Source organism: Monodelphis domestica, chromosome 4 (genome assembly GCF_027887165.1).
Source record: "Monodelphis domestica isolate mMonDom1 chromosome 4, mMonDom1.pri, whole genome shotgun sequence".
NCBI lineage: Eukaryota > Metazoa > Chordata > Mammalia > Didelphimorphia > Didelphidae > Monodelphis > Monodelphis domestica.
In genome coordinates, this window is record NC_077230.1 from 133,337,129 (window position 1) to 133,360,889 (window position 23,761).

At 35.7% G+C, this 23,761-nt stretch overlaps 1 protein-coding gene across 2 annotated transcripts in view; it reads right to left on the bottom strand.

Annotated features, from left to right (window-relative positions):
* The window catches only part of DARS1 (aspartyl-tRNA synthetase 1), an 81,711-nt gene extending 61,733 nt beyond the window's left edge, over positions 1–19,978 (bottom strand). The window contains exons 1-3 of one of the 2 annotated variants that reach the window (XM_007494108.3): positions 19,734–19,978; positions 16,998–17,055; positions 12,467–12,559 (exon numbers count right to left, since the gene is read on the bottom strand). In XM_007494108.3, the coding sequence (XP_007494170.1) occupies positions 12,467–12,559; positions 16,998–17,055; positions 19,734–19,793 (211 nt within the window). In that variant the 5' untranslated portion in view covers positions 19,794–19,978. The remainder of the gene's footprint in view (positions 1–12,466; positions 12,560–16,997; positions 17,056–19,733) is intronic. The other variant, XM_016433612.2, reaches the window with a different exon arrangement.
* Positions 19,979–23,761: the final 3,783 nt, after the last annotated feature.

The window sequence follows — 23,761 nt, forward strand, 5'->3', positions numbered from 1 at the left end:
ATGAATACAGGATAAATTCAGGTGGAGGTGGGAGAAGGCACTTGCAGTTGTCATTGGAAAAAGCTCCAGGAAGGAAGATGCAGTTGGGGTTGAATTTTGAAAGGAACTAGGTATTGTAAAAGGTGGAAACAAGGAGAGGGGACTATGCAAAGGCAGGAGATACAAGATTATGTGTGAAGACCATAGCCAATTTGATAATGATTAATTTTATAGTCTTCCTAAGGTTTCACCCTTCTTGTATCTCTGGTCTAATATCTAGATTGTCATTAAGATCTTTATTTGATAAATAGAATCAGGAGAACATTATACATAGTAACTGAAATATTTTGGGATGATCAAATGTGATAGACTTTGCTACTAATAGCAATACTATGATCCAGGACAATTCTGAGGGACTTATGAAAAAGAAAGCAAACCACATGTAGAGAAAGAACTGCTGGAGTAGAAATGCAGATGAAAACATATGATTTATCACTTGTTTATTTGGGTATATGATTTGGGGGTTTAGTTTTATAAGGTTATACACTTACAGAAATGACTAATACAGAAATGTTTTGTGTGATAACACATGTATAACCCAGATCGAATTGCTTGTCAATTCTGGGGGAGAAGAAGGGAAGGAAGAAGGAAGACAACATGAATTATATACATTTGGAAAACTTATGTGTAAATTACTTATTGAAATAAAATAAAGATAAAACAAAAAACAAGCTCTTTAATTGGTTTTGGGTTGGGCATTTTAATTTTTGAAGATAATCCAGGACTTCTTTTGTATAATCAGGTTGGTTGACATATATGATGCTATTTATTTTTTTCTGCTTTTGTTGCCTAAGATGCAGAACAGCAATTGATCAATTTTGGAAGAGGGAGCTTCCTCACTGGGAGATCCCCACATTGATGAGGTTTAATCCAACGGAAAATAATGCCAGTAGCTTATTTTCATATAGCACTTTATAACACAAGTAATTTTCATTTACATTACCTCATTTGATTTCTAGTAATAAAAACTTTAGACAGAAAAATGTTTTAGTTCGTATACTATTCACATTTGCTACTTTATTTGATTCCTGCAACAGCCTTTTTGAAGTAGTGAGGGCCATCTGATACTTTCTATTTTGTACACCTGAAGCTCAGATAGGTCATAGAGCTTCTAAAAAGGGTTAGATTTTATTTTGAAAATGCTGAATACTTTAAAGCCCTATGTTTTCTTTCTCTTCACAATAGAGGTAATTGTGAAAAAATTTTCTCTGTTTTGCATTTATTTTAGATAGCAATAGCATCAGAATGAATACTTGAGAAATGTTAATTAACTGTCAGTTTTAGGTTCGGAGAACCAAGGAACTCACAGATACCACTGGATGAATGCAGTGATCCTGTTTTTACATTTTTTCTCCCCACCCACTTTTTTGAACCCTAAAGAACATCCTAAACAAATTAACTATATATAATACCTTTATCTATATATCACTTTCCAATAGAATGTTCTCATTTCTCTATCTTTTAAGTTAAGATTCAGGTCTTAGAATAGATTTATTTGCTCTGTGTACAAAAGACTAGGAAAAAATGTACTTCTGTAAGGTCAAATCTAATAGCAGAGATAAGCCAATCTGTGGAAAGTATCAACACACTGCAGATACGTATATCAAAAGAAATCACAGAACTACAAGTTTAGCACAACTAAGCAAATTCAAAAGATCACTTAGGTAACAAACAGGAAGAGCTACCAACACAATTTTAAAGTAACACATTTCTGTATGTCATTTTCCCTGACATGGCCTTCCTTACTTGAATGATATTGTGCTCTAGATTTCAGCATAAAGAGCCCTAAATCATTTGCCTAAAGAATAGTTACCAGGGGGCAAATTGCACCACCCTGAATAGCAAGTTGAGAACTTGGGCAATGGTAAGCATAAAATAAAAGTTGTGTTTAATAATAATATGGTATGACTGCATAGGAGTTTAATGCTTTATGGAAAAACCACTGGAAGGCTATTGACACAGTTTAGGAAGGAGATAGTCTCAGGATTGGACCTGTGATTTCATTAGAATAAGGAACTACTATTCCTAATACAAGTTGGTACCTTTTGTGTAACTTTGTTAAAATGCTGCACAAATATGACATAAATATTATCTTATTAAATCCTCAAAACAATGCAGGGAGGTAGGTTTTTTAATTATCTCCATTTTACAGATGAGTAAACTGATACACTCAGAGTGACCTTGCTAAGGGTCAGTCATTTAGCTATTAAGTAGATGAAGCCATATTTTCCAGCTGCAGGCCAATTGCTTTATCCACTGCACTGCCAGCTGCCTTGAACAAACTGCCTAGCTTAATAACCACTCTCTAGTAAAAATCAACTGCAGTTTTATTTTGTTTAGTTTTGTTTTCTCGGAGATTTTAGGCTGAGAGATGAAATTCTGTTTGGGCAGAGCAGGATTACTTTCTATCTTGAGAGGGAGTGAAAGCTTTTCCCCAGGTTTTTTCCCTCACATCTAATTAAGAAACAGCCCATTTACTGCCAGTAGAGTAGCTGAAAGATAGAAATCCTCCCCAAGTGAAAAACCTCAGGTCTGCAAATTGGGTTATTTTGCAAGGGGGTGGGGTGGGGTTGGGAACAGTTTTCCCAGGTGAGGTCTCAGGGTCCAGCTGCTAAAATTAAAACAAAAACAAAAAAGCTATGCTAATATTTATTTTTAAGGGGAAAAAGGAAAAAAAATTGAACTTACCCCCACAGCTGATTTGTGTATACCCAAAATAAGCTATTAAAAGCTGACTTAGGGAGAGTCTCTCATACATACACACATACGAAAAGTTAAGAAAAGTAGAAAGATTGAGGGTATTTCGTCGCAACCGTTGTGGTCTGCCAAATAAAATGTAAGGGGAAAAGGGGTTATTTTAAAAGGGTTGGACTGGGTTATTTAAGAGTGTGGTTGCCAGGAATTTAATTTATTCCAAAGAGATTTATTTACAATTTATTCACAAAATGTAGAAAGAGTGAAATAAGAAAGACAGAGAGAGGATAAGGCAAGATATCTAGCCTAAGCACCAAGTAATTTACTCCCAGCCCCTGGTTCAACCCGGGCAGGGAGAGTTAGTCCATAGGCCTCAGCAAAGCCGAGGACCTGGGGAAGTCTCTCTCTAGAAATCTCTCCTGAGGTTAGTTTTTTCAGAAAATCCAGCAGTTAAGAGTCAGTTTTTTACTTAACACGTGTCAGTTCAAAGGAAGAGATTTTAGAACAGCCTCACCAGGAAACAGGGTCTCAGGTCCAGCTTCCAAAGATTGAATTACTATCTCCAGTCTCCACTTCCAAAGAATGAAGAACTGTCTCTCATAGGAAGTGACAGCTCCTTTTAAAGATGCTTCTTTTGTGTCACTTCCTGTGTCTTCCCCTAATTTTACATCTACCAATCACAGTTGAAGCTTTGCTTTAAGACTGCCCAGGGCCAGTTAGTTTAATTCTGACTCGTCACCCACTATTGCACACCTGTGTCACAGATCTCCCTCTTAATGATTAAGTGGGATGTTTACACTTTTGGTGATTAAATCTAAAAATGGGCAGATCTCCATACTCAACTTTTAAGTAGGGTGTTTACACTTTTGGTGATTAAATCTAAAAAATAGGCAGGGGTTATAATTTTAATCTTCACAATCTGGGGAGAGTTAATTTTAATCCTTGCCCAATGAAATAATTTATGTAATAATTTTTATTTTCCACTCTCTATCCCAGAATTGTGTGGCATTCATGCTGTCAATGAATGAATCTAAGATTAGGTAATGAGCAATGCAAACAGAAAACATAAGTCATTCCTACACAACAACATTGTGTACATACATGTACAATATAGGGTATAGGATGCTCAATTAAATATTAATTCAAAATGAATGTAGTTTCAATAACAGAAAAATATAAGACATGCTGTATTAACCCAAATAAATGAAAGTCTTAAATGTGAAATGGAAAATTTGAGCAATTTTCATTAGGCACATAAGAGAAAGGAAACTACAAATAGAGAAACGTTGCAATTTTAAGAAATCCCAAGAATCTTTAGAAGTTTTAAAACATCCTCAAACCATAAAATGCTGGTGTCCATTGAGAGACACGATATACAACAGAATTTGTATAATTTCTTTTAAAGTAACTATTTTTAAGACAGTTAATAAGCAATGCATTAAGAATATTTCGGTCTAGAAACTACCACATATGTTTCAACTCCTATAACTCTTTTAGGCCCATTACTGGAGGTAGACTGGGGAGGGGGACAAATGCTATTTTTCAACTTGAAGACAACTGTGGTAGCCCAGAAAAATTTTTGGTTTCCTAGGCCTAAACTTTTGGTTCTGCTCTAGAGCCTACTCTTCTGTCTCTTTTGGAATATACTGGGAACTCATTTCCTAGGAAACTTCCAAATTCATAGCTAAGTGGCAACAGCAGAAAACTAAAACACAATCAAATGAAGTTCTTCCCCTCTATAGAGACTTTTAGCCATTTTCTGCCTTGAAGAACAACTCTGCTTTAGGTGTTCCATCAAAAAAATGTTACTTCCTCAGAGGCAAGGGCAGAATGGTACCTCTCACTTAGAACACTGTCTTTCCTTCTCCCACAGGGTCTAAAAATGGCATAGCCAAGATAAAGATACTAGGTATCCTGCCTCTTCTAGAGGTCCTAGTTGAATTCTTGTAATCCTTATATATATCCTTCTCTGTCTCTCTCCTCTTCAGGCAACTCATTAACTCCCTTCACTTCTGTGAAAATTAATCTGGACATAAGGGGCCTAATTGCTTTCTGTAGTATTAACTATTTTTGTTTCTTCTGTGGAAATCAATTAATGTACCCAGATATATTTGTGCAAGCTACATGAATAGGGATTAGTTTTTTCATTTATTTGTATTTCCAGTACCTGGCACATAGTAGGCATGTAGGCTTGTTGATTGTAATTTATTTCAGTAACACAGATCACCTATCCTGGGCAACATATCAATTCCCTGACTTTTCTTAATGCCTCCAAGACATCAGTGAAGTTCTTGGGCCATTGACCTATTGTCCCAGGTTGTGACCATTCCGATGTCTTTTCCTATTATACACTTCTCTGATTTTCTTCAAAGTTCCTCAAATGGTTAAATAATGCAGGCTGCTCATAATTATATGCCCTTTTGTCCTCTGTGTCAGTTATTTTCAATTCTTCAGACTGCTGTGGTATATTCTGGACAGCTATTCATAAACACCAGTATAGTACAACAAAGGAGAAGCTTGAGGCCATTAAAGATTTTCAATTTCCTGCAGTTAATTCCGTCTGTTCTCTTCCTCTTTGATTTTGATCCTAAATTATTGTCTATGTTTGTTTCAGACAAACACATCATTGGAGAAACCTTCATAGGTTACATTTTGAGACTTAGGCAATGGACATTCTTCATCCAGTGGGTCTTTTCTGTATTATATATATATTTGTATATATTCTGCAAGCTAATTCTTTACAACAATGGGCAGGTCAAACACTTTTGTGTAGTTATGGGTCTCTTGTAAAAGGTGCTGTAATTTTCTGGAACTTGATGCAACCAACATTTTGGCCCTTATAACCAAAAGTATCTGGAGGACTTGACCTGACACAGTAAATTATTCTTCAAGTTGACTACTATGTTGGACTGCTCCCTTTACAGAGATGGATACTTCTAGTGAACATATAACTTAATTGATGTTTACAAGCAAGAGTTCTTGAATAAGGTTATTTTTATTGTTAGTATCTTTTAAAGAATATTGAATTGTTTTTTTTAACATGGTCACAATGGATAGAGTATTGGACCTAGAATCAGAAAGGTTGAGTTCAAATTTGGCTTAGGCTTATTAGCTGTGTGACTCTGGGTAAGTCATTTGCCCTTGGCTTGGCTCAAATTTCTCACATATCAAAAGGGGATAATACAAAAACCTACCTTCCAGGGTTTTTGTTAGGATAAAATCAGATAATATTTTTGATAAATGTTACTGATGATGATGTGAGACACCTGGTGGAGAGCCTTTGCTTTACTGAACCAAATTATTTTTTACATTCAATAAACACAAAGGATTTTTGTATTTTCTACATGTTACTAAAGTCAGTTACATGTTACTAAAGATATGGTCGGTCTATTGTTGAATACTGCTTCTGAAAGCCTGCCTAATTCCTACTTCCATATGGAATATGCCCCAGATATTTGCAGAAGAATCTCATAAAGATTTTGTATATATGAAAAAGTAGGAATGTAGACTAGTAGTTGTTGAAACTATTTTAGCTATACTTTTTCAATATAAAGTCCAAGTTTTTTCTACATCTTTGTTATTACTCCCTGAGAGATCTCAGGAACCAGTTCCTCAATGCCCCAAGGATTGTATAGAATGCCTAGTCTAACCTGGCTACATTTTCCATCTTTCTCTCCTTAGTGCCAATTCTACCTCCTTTATTAACATATTTGGAAATGTGATACTGAGTTCAAATGTAATGACTCTTGTTTTTGATGGTAAAAAAAAGTTGGCAATAAAATTTACCAAGCTTTCCTTAAATTAGTTTTCCTATCATCACTGTTTTCTTTATGAGGATATATTGTTCACAATTACTCCTCATTCTTTTTTATAAGGATTACAATTAAATTTATACTCTACAATAGTGCTGCCTTGAGCTACTACCTCTTTGCTTAATAAGCAAGTCAAATGTTTGCTGACAAAAGTAGTTTTAAGGTCCTTTGGTCTCTGGATTATGTATGGCAACTGATTTACAAAAATTAAATGTCTATGTGAAAGTATTATTAAGAAAATCTCCAAATTCCAAAAAAAGCAAACTGCAAGAGTAAAGAAGAGGCAGGTGTAAGAGGAATTGTGGAAGCAGATTAACAGGATGTGGCAACTAATCATTTACTTCAGGAATAAAAGGAAGAATTAATCCCAATTTAGATTTTAAGTTAGGGTGACTAAAGAGGATGGTGATGTCCTCAAAAAAAATTGAAATAGACTGAAAGAAGGTCAAAAAGTAGCAGTAAACACTGGTAACATGCTTTTATAAAGCTGTCACAATCTTACAAACTATTAGGAAAGTATATTATTTCAACTGGGCTACAAAGAGCAAATTTTCTGCCACCACTCAGGAACCTCTTTTCCTTTGAAGTTCACTTGATAAAACTTTTTATCTATTTCAGATCATGATAGCTGTTGAATACCAACCTTCAGGTCATCCTCCCCATCCTTCTGAAAAGGTCAGCAGTAAGCTCACCATCTTCCTCTCCTTGACCCAGTCCTTATTTTCTCCAGTAGACTGTCCATCTTAATCACTTCCTTTCCTCTTCAACCTCTCCTTATCTACTACTTAGTCCCTTCAAAAATGTCCAAGTCTCCCTCATCATTAAAAAGCCTTTAGTAGACCTTATTATTCTCTTCCTCTCACTCACTTCTCAATCCTACACAATGAGTTTTTCAGCCTCATCACAATGTGGAATCCCTTTCTCTAGTTACTAACAATCACTTAATAGCCAAATGTGATGGTCTTAGCCCTCACACTTCTCAATCTTTTTGCTATACTTGGCACTACTGACCACCCTCCTCTTGAACATTATCTCCTTGGGTTTTCATGACACTACTCTTTACTGGTTCTTCTCCTCATCTAATGGCTCCTCTTCTCAAGTTTATATCTTTGGCCCTCTTTTCTCTCCACACCAGAGGTTCTTCGCCTTTTGTGCATCATGGCCTCCTTTGGCAATCTGGCAAAACCTTTGGATGCCTTCTCAGAATGTTTTTAAATTCATAAAATGTGTAGTACTAGAATGAAAACCATTTATATTGAAATGGTTATTAAAAACATTTTAAAAATAATAACTGAACCCAAGTTAAGAATCCCTGCTCTATGCATACACTTTTTATTGATATCATTAGCTCCCATGAAATTCATTATCAGTAAGATTCATGATAGTAGAAATTAATATCATTTGTATTTGTATCTTCAGAGTCTAGCAAAATGCCCAGTACATAAGAGGCACTTAATAAATTTTGGACCAACTGATGTCTCTGGTAGAAGACATACCTATCTATATATTCAGATCTATTTTCTTCCTTGAGCTCCAGTCTCACATTACTATTTAACAGATACCAGAAATCAGATACCCCAGGGGATATTACAAACTCAACATATCCAAAACCAGAATTCAATAATCTTTCCCCTTACACCAAACCCTCTTCCAAATTTACCAGTTTCTGTTAAAGGCATTATCCATTTTTCAGTCTCCTTGATTGGTAAATATAGTTATCTTTGACTCTGCCTTACATTACACATGTAATAACCTATTTCCAAATTCAATATACAATATTCTTCCCTCCTGCATTCTACTGTCAAGACAGCAGGCTCTGTCCCTCTGATATAGCACCAATTCATCTCTGGTCTTTGTACCATCTGTCTCCACTGTGCTCTCACCTCACCTCTGCCTCATGGAATCTTGTTCTTCCTTCTGAATGTAGTCCACACACCACTTTGTAAATGAAACATTTCCTGATTCTCCAACTACTAGTATTCTGTCTCCCTAACTAACTTATAAATAAACATATATATACTTGTTATCTCCAACATTAGAATGTACCTCCTTGAAGGAGGATTGTTTCATTTTTATATTGATACTCTCAGTGCTTGGCATATGTCTATTGTTATTATCATTATTATAGAGATCAATGAATATGTCAAAAATTTTCTGATGAACTCAATATTTTTTTAAATTACACATAAAAGATGGTAACAAGTGTGCTTTATAAAATGGCTCTCAGGTTAAGGGGGATATGACTGGGGATGTAGACTCTAAATGATCATCCTAGTGCAAACATTAACAACATGGAAATAGGTTCTGATCAAGGACATGTGTAAAACCCAGTGGAACTATGCGTCAGCTACGGGAAGGGGCGGGGAGAGGGGGGGAGGTAAAGAATATGATTCTTGTAACCAAGGAATAATGTTCTAAATTGACTAAATAAAATCCCCTAAAAATAAATAAATAAAATCAGCAACTTCAGGGAAAAAAGTGGCTCTGAACCGTGGGAGACTACATCTCCCAGGACTCTCTACCTCAGCTTCCTCAGACATCCCACTTCCTTTGTGGGAGGTGTCTGAGAAGATATAAAAGAAAAGAGAAGCATGGGTTTTGGTGCCTTTTCTGGAGAAAGAGAAGAGAGCCTTTTTCTTTATTCTACATATATTTCTATATGTATCTCTTGTCTCCCTCATTAAACCATAAGCAACTAGGGACTGTTTCACTCCTTTTATTTGTATTTCTAGTGCTTAGCATCATGCCTAATACAGTATAGGCATTTGACAAATGATTATTGAATGGCTAAATGCTTACTATGTGCTAGCATTGCAGACATTGAATATATACTGAAGTATATACTGATATACGTAAAATGGATGTGTCATTTTGGCAGGAGGACTGCTAACAGCTGGGTGGCTAGGAAGGACTTCATGTAGAAGATGAAATGTAAGCTCAATCTTGAAGGAAATTCCTTTAGAACAGATTCTAAAAGATAGGGATGAGGAGGGGAATGTGTGGGAACAAAGACAGTAGAAGATAGGGAGAGAAGATAGAATGCTATGAATGTTAAACAATGGGAAAGGACAGTATAGTTGGATTGTAGAAAATGAGAGGGGAAGCAAAGTAGGAAGGGGCCAAATTGTGAGAAGATTTCAATGCCAAAGTTTTATACAGCAAGAAAGGTACATGAGTGTGCATACATATCTATGTCTGTGTGTGATGATCAGACCTGAATTTTAGGAAAAACAAATTAGTGGTTATATGAAGAATGGATTAGAATACATAGAGGCTTGAGGCAGGATGATAAAATTGGAGGCTTTATTACACTAGTTCAGGCAAAAAGCAATGAGATCTTCAACAAAAGTGCTAACTAGATAAATGAAGATAAGGAAAACTGTAGTTTAGATTTTTTTCAAAAAGGAAGAGGGTGAAATTTTAATTTTAGGCTACTGAGCTTGATTTCAATTTGGCAAAATTACAGAAAATATTACCATTGAAAGAATGGATTATGTGGTATTTATATAAAAAAGTAGACAATCAGCATGGATTCATTAAAACTAATTGATCCTGACATCATAAGGAGTACATTCCAGGCATGAGCAATAGTCAGTGCAAAAGTAAAAGAGAGGAATTGGAGTGTCTATGTGAGATCCAAAGAAGGTCAGATTGGCTATTCACAGCCTGTAGGAGAGGGAATAAAACTCAAAGAGCCTGATATGTCCAGGCCAGATTGGGAAGAGCTTTCTAAAGGGTTTATGCTGGAGGCAATAGGAAGCTTAGAGTTAGTTGAATAGTAAAGTAACATGGTCAGATCTGTGTTTAAGGAAAATTACTTTGGCAGCTATATATTAGAGGGACCGGAATAGTGAGAGACTTAAGGTAGGGAGAAAAATTAGAAGGCTGCTGCAGTAACCTAGGCAAGAAGTAATGAGGACCTGAATTGGGGTCGTAGCTGTTTAAGTGGTGAGAGGGAGTTTGATGGGAAAGATGTGAAGGTAGAAATGGCAATTTTTGTCAAATGACTATTGGAAGACAAATTTATAGATTGTGTGAAGCTGAGAGTTAAAGGTAATGTATCAGGTGATACCAAAAGATGTCAACAAATTTGAATGATTAGTCAAGTCAAATCAAAGTTCAATTCTATACTTAGTCCCTTGACACCACCTGCCAACTCCCCCCTCCCAAACCCCATCAACTTAATTAGCTAGCCAAAGACTAACCAGATAATTTGGTGGAAAAAGAATTAGCCATTCAGTGGATCACAGTCTCTAAGTGTGACATGGTAGCCAAAAAACCAACATTGTTATCCTTTGTTACAGAGTCAATGTTCACAGCAAAGAGGTCTGGTTTTTCTTCTGTACTTTACTTTGGTCAGATCACATCTAGAGTAATGTATTCCATTCCATTCACCATATTTTAGGAAGGAAATTAACAAGTTGGTCAGAGAACCTCCACCAGAAACCATACCATTAGAGGACTGGCTAAAAGAAACAGTCAATGTTTAATTTGAAGTAAAGAAGCTCTAAAGAGGGCATTATAGCTTCCAGTTTCATATCTTTTAAGAGAGGCTGATACAGTCTTCCTAGCCTCATACTGTAGAACATAAGAAATAAAGAAATATCTGGGCCATAATTCTGAGCTGAAAACTGACTTTATTTTGGGGTAAATAGACTCAGTGGTCCCATCACTATTCCCTGTCTCTAATGAAAGACATCTTGTGGATGTTTAGTTGTTTTTATAGGTTTTTGCCAGTTGATACAAATCATTGATTAACAAAACCTACATACTCAAATATGTTAGTTATAGTTAATCAATTTTACTACAATGTCCAAGCATTTTATTGATCCTGTCACTATCTTCAGACAGTAATTTAGGAAAAGGCTTTACTGGTATTATAACAGACAACTCACAAGAAAAAATTTAAAGATACATAAAGTTACCTCTCTAAGTCATAAAATCTGAGGACCTTACTAGTGACACACATTCCTAGAAAAGCAAATACCAGTCCTACTTTTATAACTGATCCTATGATTGCTTCTGTTATCTTATTCAGAATTAAGAGAGAGTAAAAATGTTTACTTTACACAAGGTTTACAATAGGAATGCTTAAGCTAACTCTTATCTAATAGTTAATTAACAACTGAGACTAGCCTTTCTAATACTTAGTTACCTATAAGATAAATTAGTTTTATACTAAATGATAGAAAAAGAAATTAACTGAAATAAATGCAAGTTAAGCTGTTCAAGAACTAGAAGCAATGAGTGAAAATTTCAAGAGTAAATTTAGGCTTCATAAAGGAAAAGCTTTTCAATAACTAGAGCTACTCCAAGTAGACAGGATATTTTTGAGACACAGTGGACAATAAAATGTTGTAAAAATTAAGGCATTATTTGATAACAAGAAGTGTGAATAACAAAGGTAGGCCAAATTAGGTCTCATGATTTTACTTCTAAAGGGTGCTAGTGAAGCACTAAATATATGTACCAATAGTTTCTTAAAAGTTAGAATGCCAAGCTCCTTAAGAGTTGGAATGGTTTCATTCCTTGTATTTGTATCCTCAGCACCTCAAACAGTACTTGGTATATAGAAGGCTATTAATAAATGTTTGACTGATTAAAGTCTAGCCCTCAAGTTATTATAATCCTTAAGAAAAAGGCAAAATGTCTCATGGAATTAGTCACAGGCAAATATTTTAAATCAAATACCATAAGTATTAGGTTCATGAATTTGTATATGAGAAAAATGGAAATTCAAATAAGGTATTCATATAAATATTTAAAAATACACTTATCAGGGGCAGCTAGGTGGCTCAGCGAATTGAGACCAGGACAGTCCCCACTGCCTCAATCTTACTCTCTTCTGCTTTGGAAGCAATATACAGTATTGATTCTAAGATAGAAGGGTAAGAGTTAAAAAACAAACAAAAACCACTTACCTTTAGCTCTGCTTGTATGAATTCTAGCACGAACCCACACTACATCATCAGCTTTTTGTACTGTCAAATCTTTAACCCGAACCAAAATTCGATCTGCATGAAACAAGTTTAGCAAGTCAACAAGTTGTATAAGTCTAAATCGTCATTCTAAAAAAAAAAAAAAATCCTATTTCAGTTTTGGCATACAACTAGGTGAATAGTTTTATTCTGTCATCTTTTGATAGCTTCTAGGTTTTTCTAATTTTTTTTTAAACCCTTACTGTTCACCTTAGAATCAATACTATGTATTGGTTCCAAGGCAGAAGAGTGGTGAGGGCTAGGTAATGGGGGTTAAGTGACTTGCCCAGGGTCACACAGCTGGGAAGTGTCTGAGGCCAGATTTGAACTTAGGACCTCCCATCTCTAGGCCTGGCTCTCAATCCACTGAGCTACTCAGCTTCCCAAGGTTTTTCTATCTCTTATACTTTCACTTTACCAAAAATCAATTATAACAAGATTTCAGTGATGACAATAAGAGGATGACTATATTTTTTAAAAATTGTTTTTTCTTACTGAAAAAATGTTTAAGTTTTTTTCTTTTAAAACAATGGAGGTTAAGTGACTTGTCCAGGGTCACACAGCTGGGAAGTATATGAGGCCATATTTGAATCTAGGACCTCTGATCTCTAGGTTTGGCCCTCAATCCATGAGCTACCCAGTTGCCCCCTAAAGTCTGAAGCTATAGTTGAAACTTAAAAAGGAAAAGTAGGACCACAGGGAAATGTATAAGAAAAGGGTACAAATTAATAAGTAAGAGTGAAGTTGGGTATAATGAGGGCCAAGAGAAGAGACTGTTTTTTATTCATAAGTTGAAAAATCAGGTTTAGCTAGTGACTATACTTAATATAGTATCTAAAAGCAGAGGCCCTTAACCTGGGATCTGTGAACTTGTTTTATAAAATATTTTGATAACTGCATTTTAACATAATTTCCTCCCCTGTATTTTATTTTATTGACTTGGAAACCTAAATCTGAGAAGTGATTTTTTTGCAAGATTGCCAAAGAGTTCTATGACACAAAAAAGATAATTCCTGGCCTATAAAATTGTCTGCAACAAAAATGATGATAGCAAATAAAGGATTAAAAGTAACATTAATACGAAATAGTGGTTTTTACCTATTGACTTTGCATTAGTGTATAGATAGGATATAAGTAATCCATGGATACAAAACTATATGTGATCTTATTTCTACCAGACTGTCTGAGGGATTCATGGCATAACAAAGGTCAAGGATCCCAATACTAGACAGTGATAGCTAAGTACAATCTCAGTTTTGGATGGTTGAATAATGAATCAACTCTGACTTATTCTACATTAGTACATCTTGTGTATTGCCTAACCTGACCATGTTGAAAATATGGGTGAAGTTAATAAACTAGTTATCAAGACATAGGAAACCCAATCTAGATTAAAAAAAAAAAAATCCACATTAAATGTCTGGTCTGAACTAAAGAACTCTTCTTACTATTAGTTGAGAGGAAATGTACTGTTTAAATACACACACACACACACACACACACACACACATTTGTATATACATGTACATCGATCCATAAAAAGAACAAAGTTGTGCCAGGCCTGGCGTCAGGAAGACCTGGATTCAAATCTGGCCTCTGACACTTCCTAGCTGTGCGACCCTGGGCAAGTCAATTAATCCCATTTGACTAGCCCTCACCTTTCTGACTTAAGAGTTGTTACAAAGACAGAAAGTAAGAAAGGAAAAAAATGAACAAAGTAGTCACATATCTTAAACCTATGTTGCTTTTTGGTTTAAATCTGTCATTTCATCATTCTAGGGAACTCCTCCTAGTAATGAAAATCTTTAACTTGTTTTGTAATCTTATGTTGCAACTACCATAATAAACTGGATGCTTAACTTCTTAAATTTCAAACAAAATATTACATAACAATATGAGCATGAATTCTTCCTAATTTATGAAAAAAAAACCAATTCAAACTGCACTAGAGTTGAATGCTTCTGAAAGGAAACAGGGAGACACTGATTTGCTTTTTTTGGGGGGGGTAAAGTGAACTCTAACATTCTTTAAAAATCTGGGTTCAACTACATGTACAACACCCCTCCCCCTTAATTCATTTTCAGTTTTTAGGTAGTATCTTCTTTCAAATACAATGGCAAAAGGAGACTACTAATGTTAATCTAGAAAGAGAAAATTAAGCAAGAAAACAGGGATAATACTCTTTGATTGGATCAAATCATACTTGTGAAGAGGATCCTTATTCTCAAAGGTTCATTATATTGCCCGAGAAGCAATCAATGTCATGTACAACACAGAAACTGTAATTACAAAGCTACACTCTTTCCAACAGAGTACATATCAATAAGAACAAATCTCATATTTTAGAACAAATATACTTTATGATTTTCCCCTGCTTTTGGAGATATTCTGGCACAGAATAAAAAGCCCTAGATTTGGCACCATTTAAGTGTTGAAATACTGTCTCTGCCATCTTATGACCTTGAACAAATCATTTTACCTCTCTTGGCCTCAGTTTCATTATCTGAAAATGAAGAAGCTGATCTAGCTGTGTGTAATTATGACTCTTGCATAAAATACACTCATACAAGGAAGCAAGATACACAAGAGAAAAGGTAATTTTTTAAGAGATGAATAATTTTCATAACCAAAAGTGAAAAAGGACACATATATGTGTGTCAAAACAACATTTTTTAGAACTAGACTTGAGATCAAATCTATTTCCAAGTCAAATGGAACATCTTTTTTCCTTTGTGCAGATTCAGTCATTAGGAGAAAAGAAAGGGAAGAAAGGAAAAGTAGTATAACCTCTTACTAGAAAAAAATTTATGTAACTCAAAAGAAAAAGTTACAAGAAGACTAAAGTTGGAAGAGTAATGATTGGGAAGCCAGAAGGATGAGACACAAAGCCAAAACAATTCAGAATGAATCACTTAAAGAGAATTCTGAATAACCTTGATAGTCCTAGAAACTGAAAATTCCTAGATTTTGTTATGTTGGAAACAGAAGTTATGATCCTTCCTTCTCCTAAAATTCCAACTATATTAATATATGAATTTGGGAAAACTAAAGTAGCAAGTGTATAAAGCTGCATCTGAGATTGTATTAAAAATTAAGGTTGAATCAGATGAAATGAGGTCTATTCCCAACTTAAGACTTTATGATTCAGGGGGCAGTTGGATAGCTCAGTGGACTGAGAGCCAGGTCTAGAGATGGGAGATCCTATGTTCAAATCTGGCCTCAGATACTTCCCAGCTGTGTGACTCTGGGCAAGTCACTTAACCCCCATTGCCTAGCCCTCACCACTCTTCTGCCTTGGAATCAACAGAAGCTAAGTGTTAAAAAAAAAATTATATGATCCTATGATTTTAGAAAATATAAAACCAGCATAGTGAATTATTTTATTGATTTGCTATATCAGGTACACTGTAGGATTAAGTAAATTTGGAAGGTAAAGTGAATTTATGTTAGTGAACAGAGTATTAAGTTCAAAAGGATATAAACAGAATCATGAATGTACTATATTCTAAAAGTACAACTTCTTAGGCAGTTCCCTTTTTTGAAGCTTTCAGTTATTTAAAGGTTTAGTAGAAGTTTTAGTTTCACAAAAATAAAAAGATGTAAATCTGCACATCAAGCAAAAGAATTAATTAATAATGAGGAATGAGCAAAGGAAGAGAAACAAAAAAAATTGTAGAAAAAGCAGAATCCAAAGAAAATGAAATAATCATGATTAGGGAAATAAATATAGGAAAGATTTAGTAAATTAAAAGTAGACAAAAGCAATCATAATTGTACCTAAAGAGGAATGTGCCTAAAGAGTAAGCAAAGCTTTGTACAAAATTCAAAGTAAATGGATATCTACTGTTTTTCTTATAATTTAACAATATTCTCCAAGTTCTTATTTGAAATGTCAACTGTTTCTGCAAGTGAGGCTTTATTTTCACTCTTATTTTAAATCAGAGACAAGATTATAAAATCTTTTCAATAAGATATGATAGATACAGTATGATTCACAAATTCCAGTTAGGCCTCTTTCTAGAGGAACTTCTAGTAAGAATTGTAGATCTTCCACTTGAATGAACTGTATAAAAGATCATTTATTCCAGGTGTCAAACCTGCCACACTTATGAATGCTGTCCAACCCAGATTAAAATATAACTGGGAAATAGTTAACAAAATTAAAAAAAAAATACAACAAAACATATGATGTTATTTCATGATTTTATAAGTCTATATGTGCCTATAGGAATCCTTATATGTGGCTTAGTTGTCTGGTTTCTAGTCCAATCCCCCCCCCCCTTTTTTTTTTTGAGAAAAAGATGAGGAAATTGAGGCCCAGAGAAAGTGGCTTTCTGAAGTCACATAACTAGGGAAAGAATAAATTTGAACTTGGGTTTTGTGACTATAAACTCAACATTCTTTTCATTATATCAAAAAATTTCTTGGCATTAGACAGAAAAAAGTTTAACCTCCTTGAAAAATAGCAACTAACCTGGTTTCTCTTGTGATTGTATCATTGAAGATATTCCATATCTTTCTTTAGCATAATCCTAAATTTTAAAAAGATTTTACATATTATGTCTTTATATTGATAACAAGTCATATACAGTAAGTTAATATAGAAAACAATTATGAACATAGTAATAGTTAACATTTAGTACCAATTTGATTTAGATACTCACAATCCTAAGGGAACTGAGATATGTAATAAAAGAAAGGCTAAGTCAACATACATGTCCTGTTCAGAAAGGGACATGGTATGTCTCTTTAACATTAGAACATATATATCAACTAATATTTTAAACAAACATTTATTAAAAGGTTCCCATTTATATATGCTTTAAGATTTCCAAATCAATTTATCTTTGATCCTCACAACAGTTCTGAGGCATGTTATTATTATCTTTATTTTACAGATGAGAAAATTAAGTCTGAGAGATTAAATATCTTGTCCAGAGCTACATAGCTACTGTTTGAAGCAGGATTTGAATATCAAGTCTTCCTGATTCCAACTCTAATTCTTGAACCACTGTCCCAATTATAAATTTATATATTTTAATGTTTTTTCAAAAATATGCCACATTATTTCAAAGAAGTAAAATACATTAAGTCCAGAGATAAAGACAAATAGCACAGACTAGACTGGCTAGATTAGAATCTTAGCAGCTTCTTCTTATTCCAGGAATATTAAGACTTGGAACCCATTTTGAAGGAAATTATTTTGTTTCAGAATTCTATTTAGGCTTGAGATCTGACATGTTTTAACATATAACTTTCCACTTAAACATCATCAAAAAAATATCTCATTAATTTGTATTTAAAATGGCCTTTTCACAGAAGCAAGTTATTTCAACCTTATGCCTAAACTTGTGGTATTTGCAAGGCTGTATCATTAACTCAAAGTAATATCTCAAAATCAAAAGGACATTTTCTTTAGATGTGTGACAGTGTAAGTAGTATTTCTGATGTAATCCATCAATTTCTGTCTACACATTCTAGCTATCAGATAGAACACGGTGTATTATAAATTTCTCCCTTCTATCTTCATAGACCTTAAATTTTAAGTAAAGAAATTAATCTGGACTATGTGCATCTATGAAACTACAATGCTTAAAAAGATAATTTAAACCTTTCATTTTCACAGGCATCAAAACTACATACATCAATGTTGCAGGTGAATTTGAGTTAAGTAGTCACAGATCTCTCTATAGGCATCTGGGAGTAGAGTGAACTGGAGTGTTTCATCAAGAAATTATTATAGATAACAGCAGCTCCCATTTACATAGTACTTGTAAACTTTAAAGCATTCTCCTCACAACAATGTGAAATAGGTTGTACAAATACTCATTTAATGGATGAGGAAAACGAGATACATAGAGATTAAATGACTTCATGGAGTCTTCCTATGCCTGTAATAGCTTCATACTTTAAGAACTCTATTCCACATACAGGCCAAGTCAGTATTTATTAAACATCTACTATGTGGCACTGTGCTAGGGTTAATGTTATATATGGAATCTAAAAATAGATTTAAGTGTCACTTTTCATTCAAATATTTATAACCCTAAGGGAACTGAGATTTAGTAATAAAGGAAAAGGCTAAATTTATACAAATGTCCTATTTAGAAAGTGATATGGCTTATCTTTATATCATATGAACATAAAACATCTAATACCAGTGACATTTATTAATAATAGCTAGCATTTACAAATATTTTTAAAAGTCACTTTGCATGTCACCTATGATCCCCACAAAAAACCTGAGGTAGGTGCTACTATCCTCATTTCATCTGCTAAAGGATGAAAAAAATTGAGGCTGAGAGATTAAATGCCTTGCTCAGTCACACTTTGTGAATGACAAAAATAATATATTCATTTTATTTTCTATTCAGAATTCCGTATGAGAACAGGAAAAAAGATTAAGATGCCCTAATATTAGCACAAAGCTGCTTGAGGGATTGCCAGTCTCCTTTAAATCTTTTTAATTTTACAACTGGTGTGTTCCTACCACAAACATCAACATTAGGCTAAATCTTTAATCTCAGTTTTCAGGCTAGTAAAATGAAATTAACAGCTGCACCAGGTCTTGGAGAAATTGAAATTATGGGTGTGAAAGTTAAAATTACCTTTCTAAAAAAAAATAACCAAAAGTACTTAGTACAGCTTCAAGAGCTGACTTTCTGATGCACTTAGGACGAAAAAGTTACCTCCTCGCCAACAGTGACACTTTTATGGGTCTGGGGCGTGGGTGGTGAGGCCTAAGAGGTAAGCACGGAACTAACCCAGAGCTACAGACACTTACATTTCGTTTTTTAAAATAACGTGGGTATGGGAGTGTGTTTTGTATATGGGGGGGGGGTGGATTTAGGACCCCGATGTGTTGGGGGGGTAAGAACCCCAGAGTATTTGCTGTGAATTAAGGACCCCTCTATGAGTGTATAGGGGGGAGGTTTAAAGACCCCACCACCACCACGGACAGCGGTCATTCTGTAAAGATTCCCCCCACGCACGCACACACGTGTTAAGGCGGGATCGTACAGGTCTCAGACTCGTCGAGAGACGGGGGTCATTGAGATTACCCAAGCCCGCAGGCCCAAAGGCCTGCCCTGGTCTAGGCTCCACGATGGCCATGTAGGGCAGGGCCCGGGCTCCCGCATTTCCCCCACCCCTTAAAGCAGGTCCGCCCAGGTGACCATTCCTCCCGGCCCCAGGGAAGAAGGGCACCCACTTCCGCCGCCTCCATGATCTCCCGCGGCTTCTCCTGACTCTGGCGGCTTGCGCTGGGCATCGGGAACAACTGGACTGTGGCGAAAGGGCCACGCTTCCTCGCAGGTTTCCGTAACTCTCGGGCCAAGGGGCTTCTCCCTCCCCCAGATCCTGATCCTGCCCCCGCCCCCTCAGTGCCTCAGACACGCAGCACACGCGCTCACGCCGTCCCTGCGCATGTGCGTCTTGAAAGCTCGCGAGAAATATGCTTCTCCTCCCCCCCCCGCCCAACCCCCGCTCCGTCTCTCGAGATCTTGGAAGGCCCAAGAACGGGAGGGAGGAGGGGCCCAGAGCTCCTCCTTCTGCTAAGTTCCGCGACCCTCATGTAGACTGCTAGGCTAAAACGCGCGGGATCTGGGTTTCCTCGCGACATTTCCCTGAAAGAGAGAATTGAGGGAATGAGATGGATAGCCTTATCTAGAAGCTTCCCCGTGGTTTTAGTCTCTTGTGTTTAAGGACTTGATATAGTTTTCTTCACATTGATCTTTACATTGATTTCATACCAGCTAAATCCAGTGGCCTCATCTTTAATCCCTCTGCTTTATCTGCAGTTTTTGACACTTGGATAAATTCTTTTTCAGGGATATTCTATGGAGGTGAGGGAAACACGCCCCTGTCTCCCCCCCCCCCCCCCCAAAGAGACCAATATCTTCCTTGTTGGTTCCCAGCCTTGTAGGTCGCTGGATGTTCTGTCCTGGGATTGTTCTACATCCACTAGTGAGGATTCTCATCTACCCAAGAGTTCAATGATTATGTAAATCTACATATCCAACCTGTACTTTCCTGAGCCCCATTCCCGGGTCATTCATCCCAGGAATATTAACTGATTCAACTTCTGTCAAAGGCCTGGACATCTTTACAGTTGATTGCCTGGGTTCTTAGTTTCAGTAACATCCTCCCCTCTTTCCTTTTCCCTCCTATATGAAATCATTTGCCAAATCTTCTGAATTTCACCTCCACCATGCCTTAGGCCATAAATATTAAGTGCCTACTATGTGCCGTGCACTGTGCTAAGTGCTGGGGATACAAAAAGAAACAAAAAAGATTTTTATTTCAATCCATTTCTCTCCACTGACAGAGCCACCACTGCATTTCAGTAGCTAGCTAATTGGTTTCCATGCCTCAAGTCCCTCCTCCAGTTCATTTCCCAAAGGAGGGCCAAAATGATTGTCCATAGGTACAACCAAGTCACTATACTCAAGAAATTCCAAAGGGTCTCTGTTGGCTCTACAATCAAATTCAAACAACTTTCACAACTTGGTTCCAAACTACCTTTCCTGCCTTATTATATAGTACTTCAATCCAATAAACATTTATTAAGTACACACTGTGCTAGAGACCAGCGATACAATTAATAAAAACAGGGTTCTTGCACTCAAGAAGCTTACAATCTAATGGGGGAAGACACACACACACACACACACACACACACACACACACACACAAATGCAGGAAAGTGGGAAGAGAGAGGAAGAAGCTAAGGGTTACCTGATAAAGGTAGGGATTTTTTTTTTCCATGGAGTTGAAATATACCCCTTCCATATACTTATTATTTTAGTCAAACTGGCAGTGTTCTTTCTCACCAAGATATTTGATCTCTTGTCTCTATGCTTTTGAACAGGCTGTCCCATATATGTATCCAGTATAGCTGATAGTCACTTTTTCTTCACCTTTGCTTCTTAGAATTCTTAGCTTCCTTCAAAGCTAAGTTCAGAGGTCATCAACTATTTGAAATATTTTCTGATGATCTAGCTGCTATGCCTTCCCCCTAAATTGCTTTGTATTAGTCTTCATATACTTACTTATACATGTGCACATGGTCTCTTCCAGAGAATGTAAATTGATGGCAGAGACTGTTTCCTTTTTGTACTTTGCATTCCCAGTGCCTCTAGATAGTGCCTGTCATAACAAGCACTTAATAAACATTTGTTAATTGATTCTTCATTATTATCTTCTATAAATGTTTATTGTCTTTTTTGATTTCACGTGCTTTGCATCATCAAGTGAAAAGGCACTGGTGAAAGGGAATAGGAAGAAAGAGTAGGTATCAGTTATTGAGACAGCCTAATGTTTGAAAAAACAGAAAATCTGTTTAAGTACCTAAGTATTAGCATCCAGGTAGAACAATAAAGACAAATGGTTGTAGGACAAAGAATAGGAAGTTTATACTTTTTAAGGTGGGACTTGGAGTGACAAGGCAATTTTCTTCTGCTTTGGGGGGGGGGCAGATTAAGCCTATGAGTAAATTAATTTATTACTAAATCAGTGGTAGGGAAAAAAAGGGAATTCAAATATTTAAAAGTGGGACTTTGGGTAGGCAACTGATTCTTCTCTCTTTCTCTTAAATCTTGAAGAAAAAATAATAGAAGGAGCTTTTGCCCTTATCCTTCTCCAATAAATCCCTTCATTTCTTTTCACAACTATCCTATATTCCCTTGATAGAAGGAAACTAATTTCTCCCCATGTAACCTCTATGTTTTTGTCAGCAGCACCAACATTTTCCTAGTTGCTTGGATTCAAATATCTGAAATCACATTTGACTCATTGCTCATATCCAATTAATTACCAAATTCTATGTATTCTTTTTTTCAAAATGAAGCTTTTATCAGCTGAGACAACTCCCACTCCCAACTCCCATGCTTTGGCAAATTAGGTTTCCTGAGTAAGATTAAATCTCCTTAGTGTTGTAGGGGTGCCCTGTGGGACAGGAATGTCCTTTTTTTCCTAAGTTTTTATTGACATTTTTAAAAATTTTCCAAATTTTTATCTATAGCCTTTCCCTTTCCCTGTTCCAGAGTGTAGAAACTAACAGATTTTAAGCAAAAGAAAAAAGGGAGAAAACAAATTTGACAAAACACCAATTAAAAAAAAACACCTTATACTGTAGTTCTACCCCCATAAACCTCTTTCTCCTCCTTTCTCTTCTTATATCTCTTTTTTGGGGCCAAGTTTATTCTTTTTTTTTTTTTTTAATTTTTTTTAAACCCTTACCTTCTGTCTTGGAGTCAATACTGTGTATTGGCTCCAAGGCAGAAGAGTGGTAAGGGCTAGGCAATGGGGGTCAAGTGACTTGCCCAGGGTCACACAGCTAGGAAGTGGCTGAGGCCATATTTGAACCTAGGACTTCCCAACTCTAGGCTTGGCTCTCAATCCACTGAGATACCCAGCTGCCCCAGACCAAGTTTATTCTTTGTAATTAAGCAGCATTTTTTTTGTTGTGGTGGTTGTTTTGTTGCCATTTATAATGTTGTAGATATTATGAATGCTGTTTTCTTGGCTTTATTTGCTTCACTTAGTTCATATTGGTCTTTCTAGGCTTCTCTAATTATTATATTCATTATTTACTTCAGTACAGTAATATTGCATTAAATACAGGTACTACAGTTTGTTTAGCCATTCCCAATTGGTGGGGATCCATTTTGTTTTCAGTTTCCTGTTGACATAGAAATGTTGCTATAAATATTTTGTTGGATATAAAGCTTTGCTTTGATCAATGACACCCTTGGGGTATGTACATTACATACATAGCAGTAGAATCTCTGGGTCAAAGTGTAGAGACATTTCAACCACTTTATTTGCATTATTCTAGATTACTTTCCATAATGATTGCATGAATTCAAAGTTTCACCAAGCTTTCCTTCCACAACTTCTCCAATATTGACTTTTGCTATCTCTGTCAATTCCTTAGCTATGAGATAAAACCTTGGGGTGTTTTGATTTGCATTTTTCCTATTATTAGTGATTTGAAGCATTCTTTCATATGCTGTTTGAAAACCAGTTATTCATATTCTTTGACCACTGATCCTTTGGGGAATGATTTTTGATCCTATATAATTTTGTTTTCTATTTATCTTGAATATTTAAAAAATCTGACAAATTTAATTAATATATTTTCTAGTTTATTGTTTTCCTTCTTATACTAAATATATTAATTTTCTTCATGCAAAAGTTCTTCAGTTTTATGTCATCAAAATTAGCTATTTTGTCTTT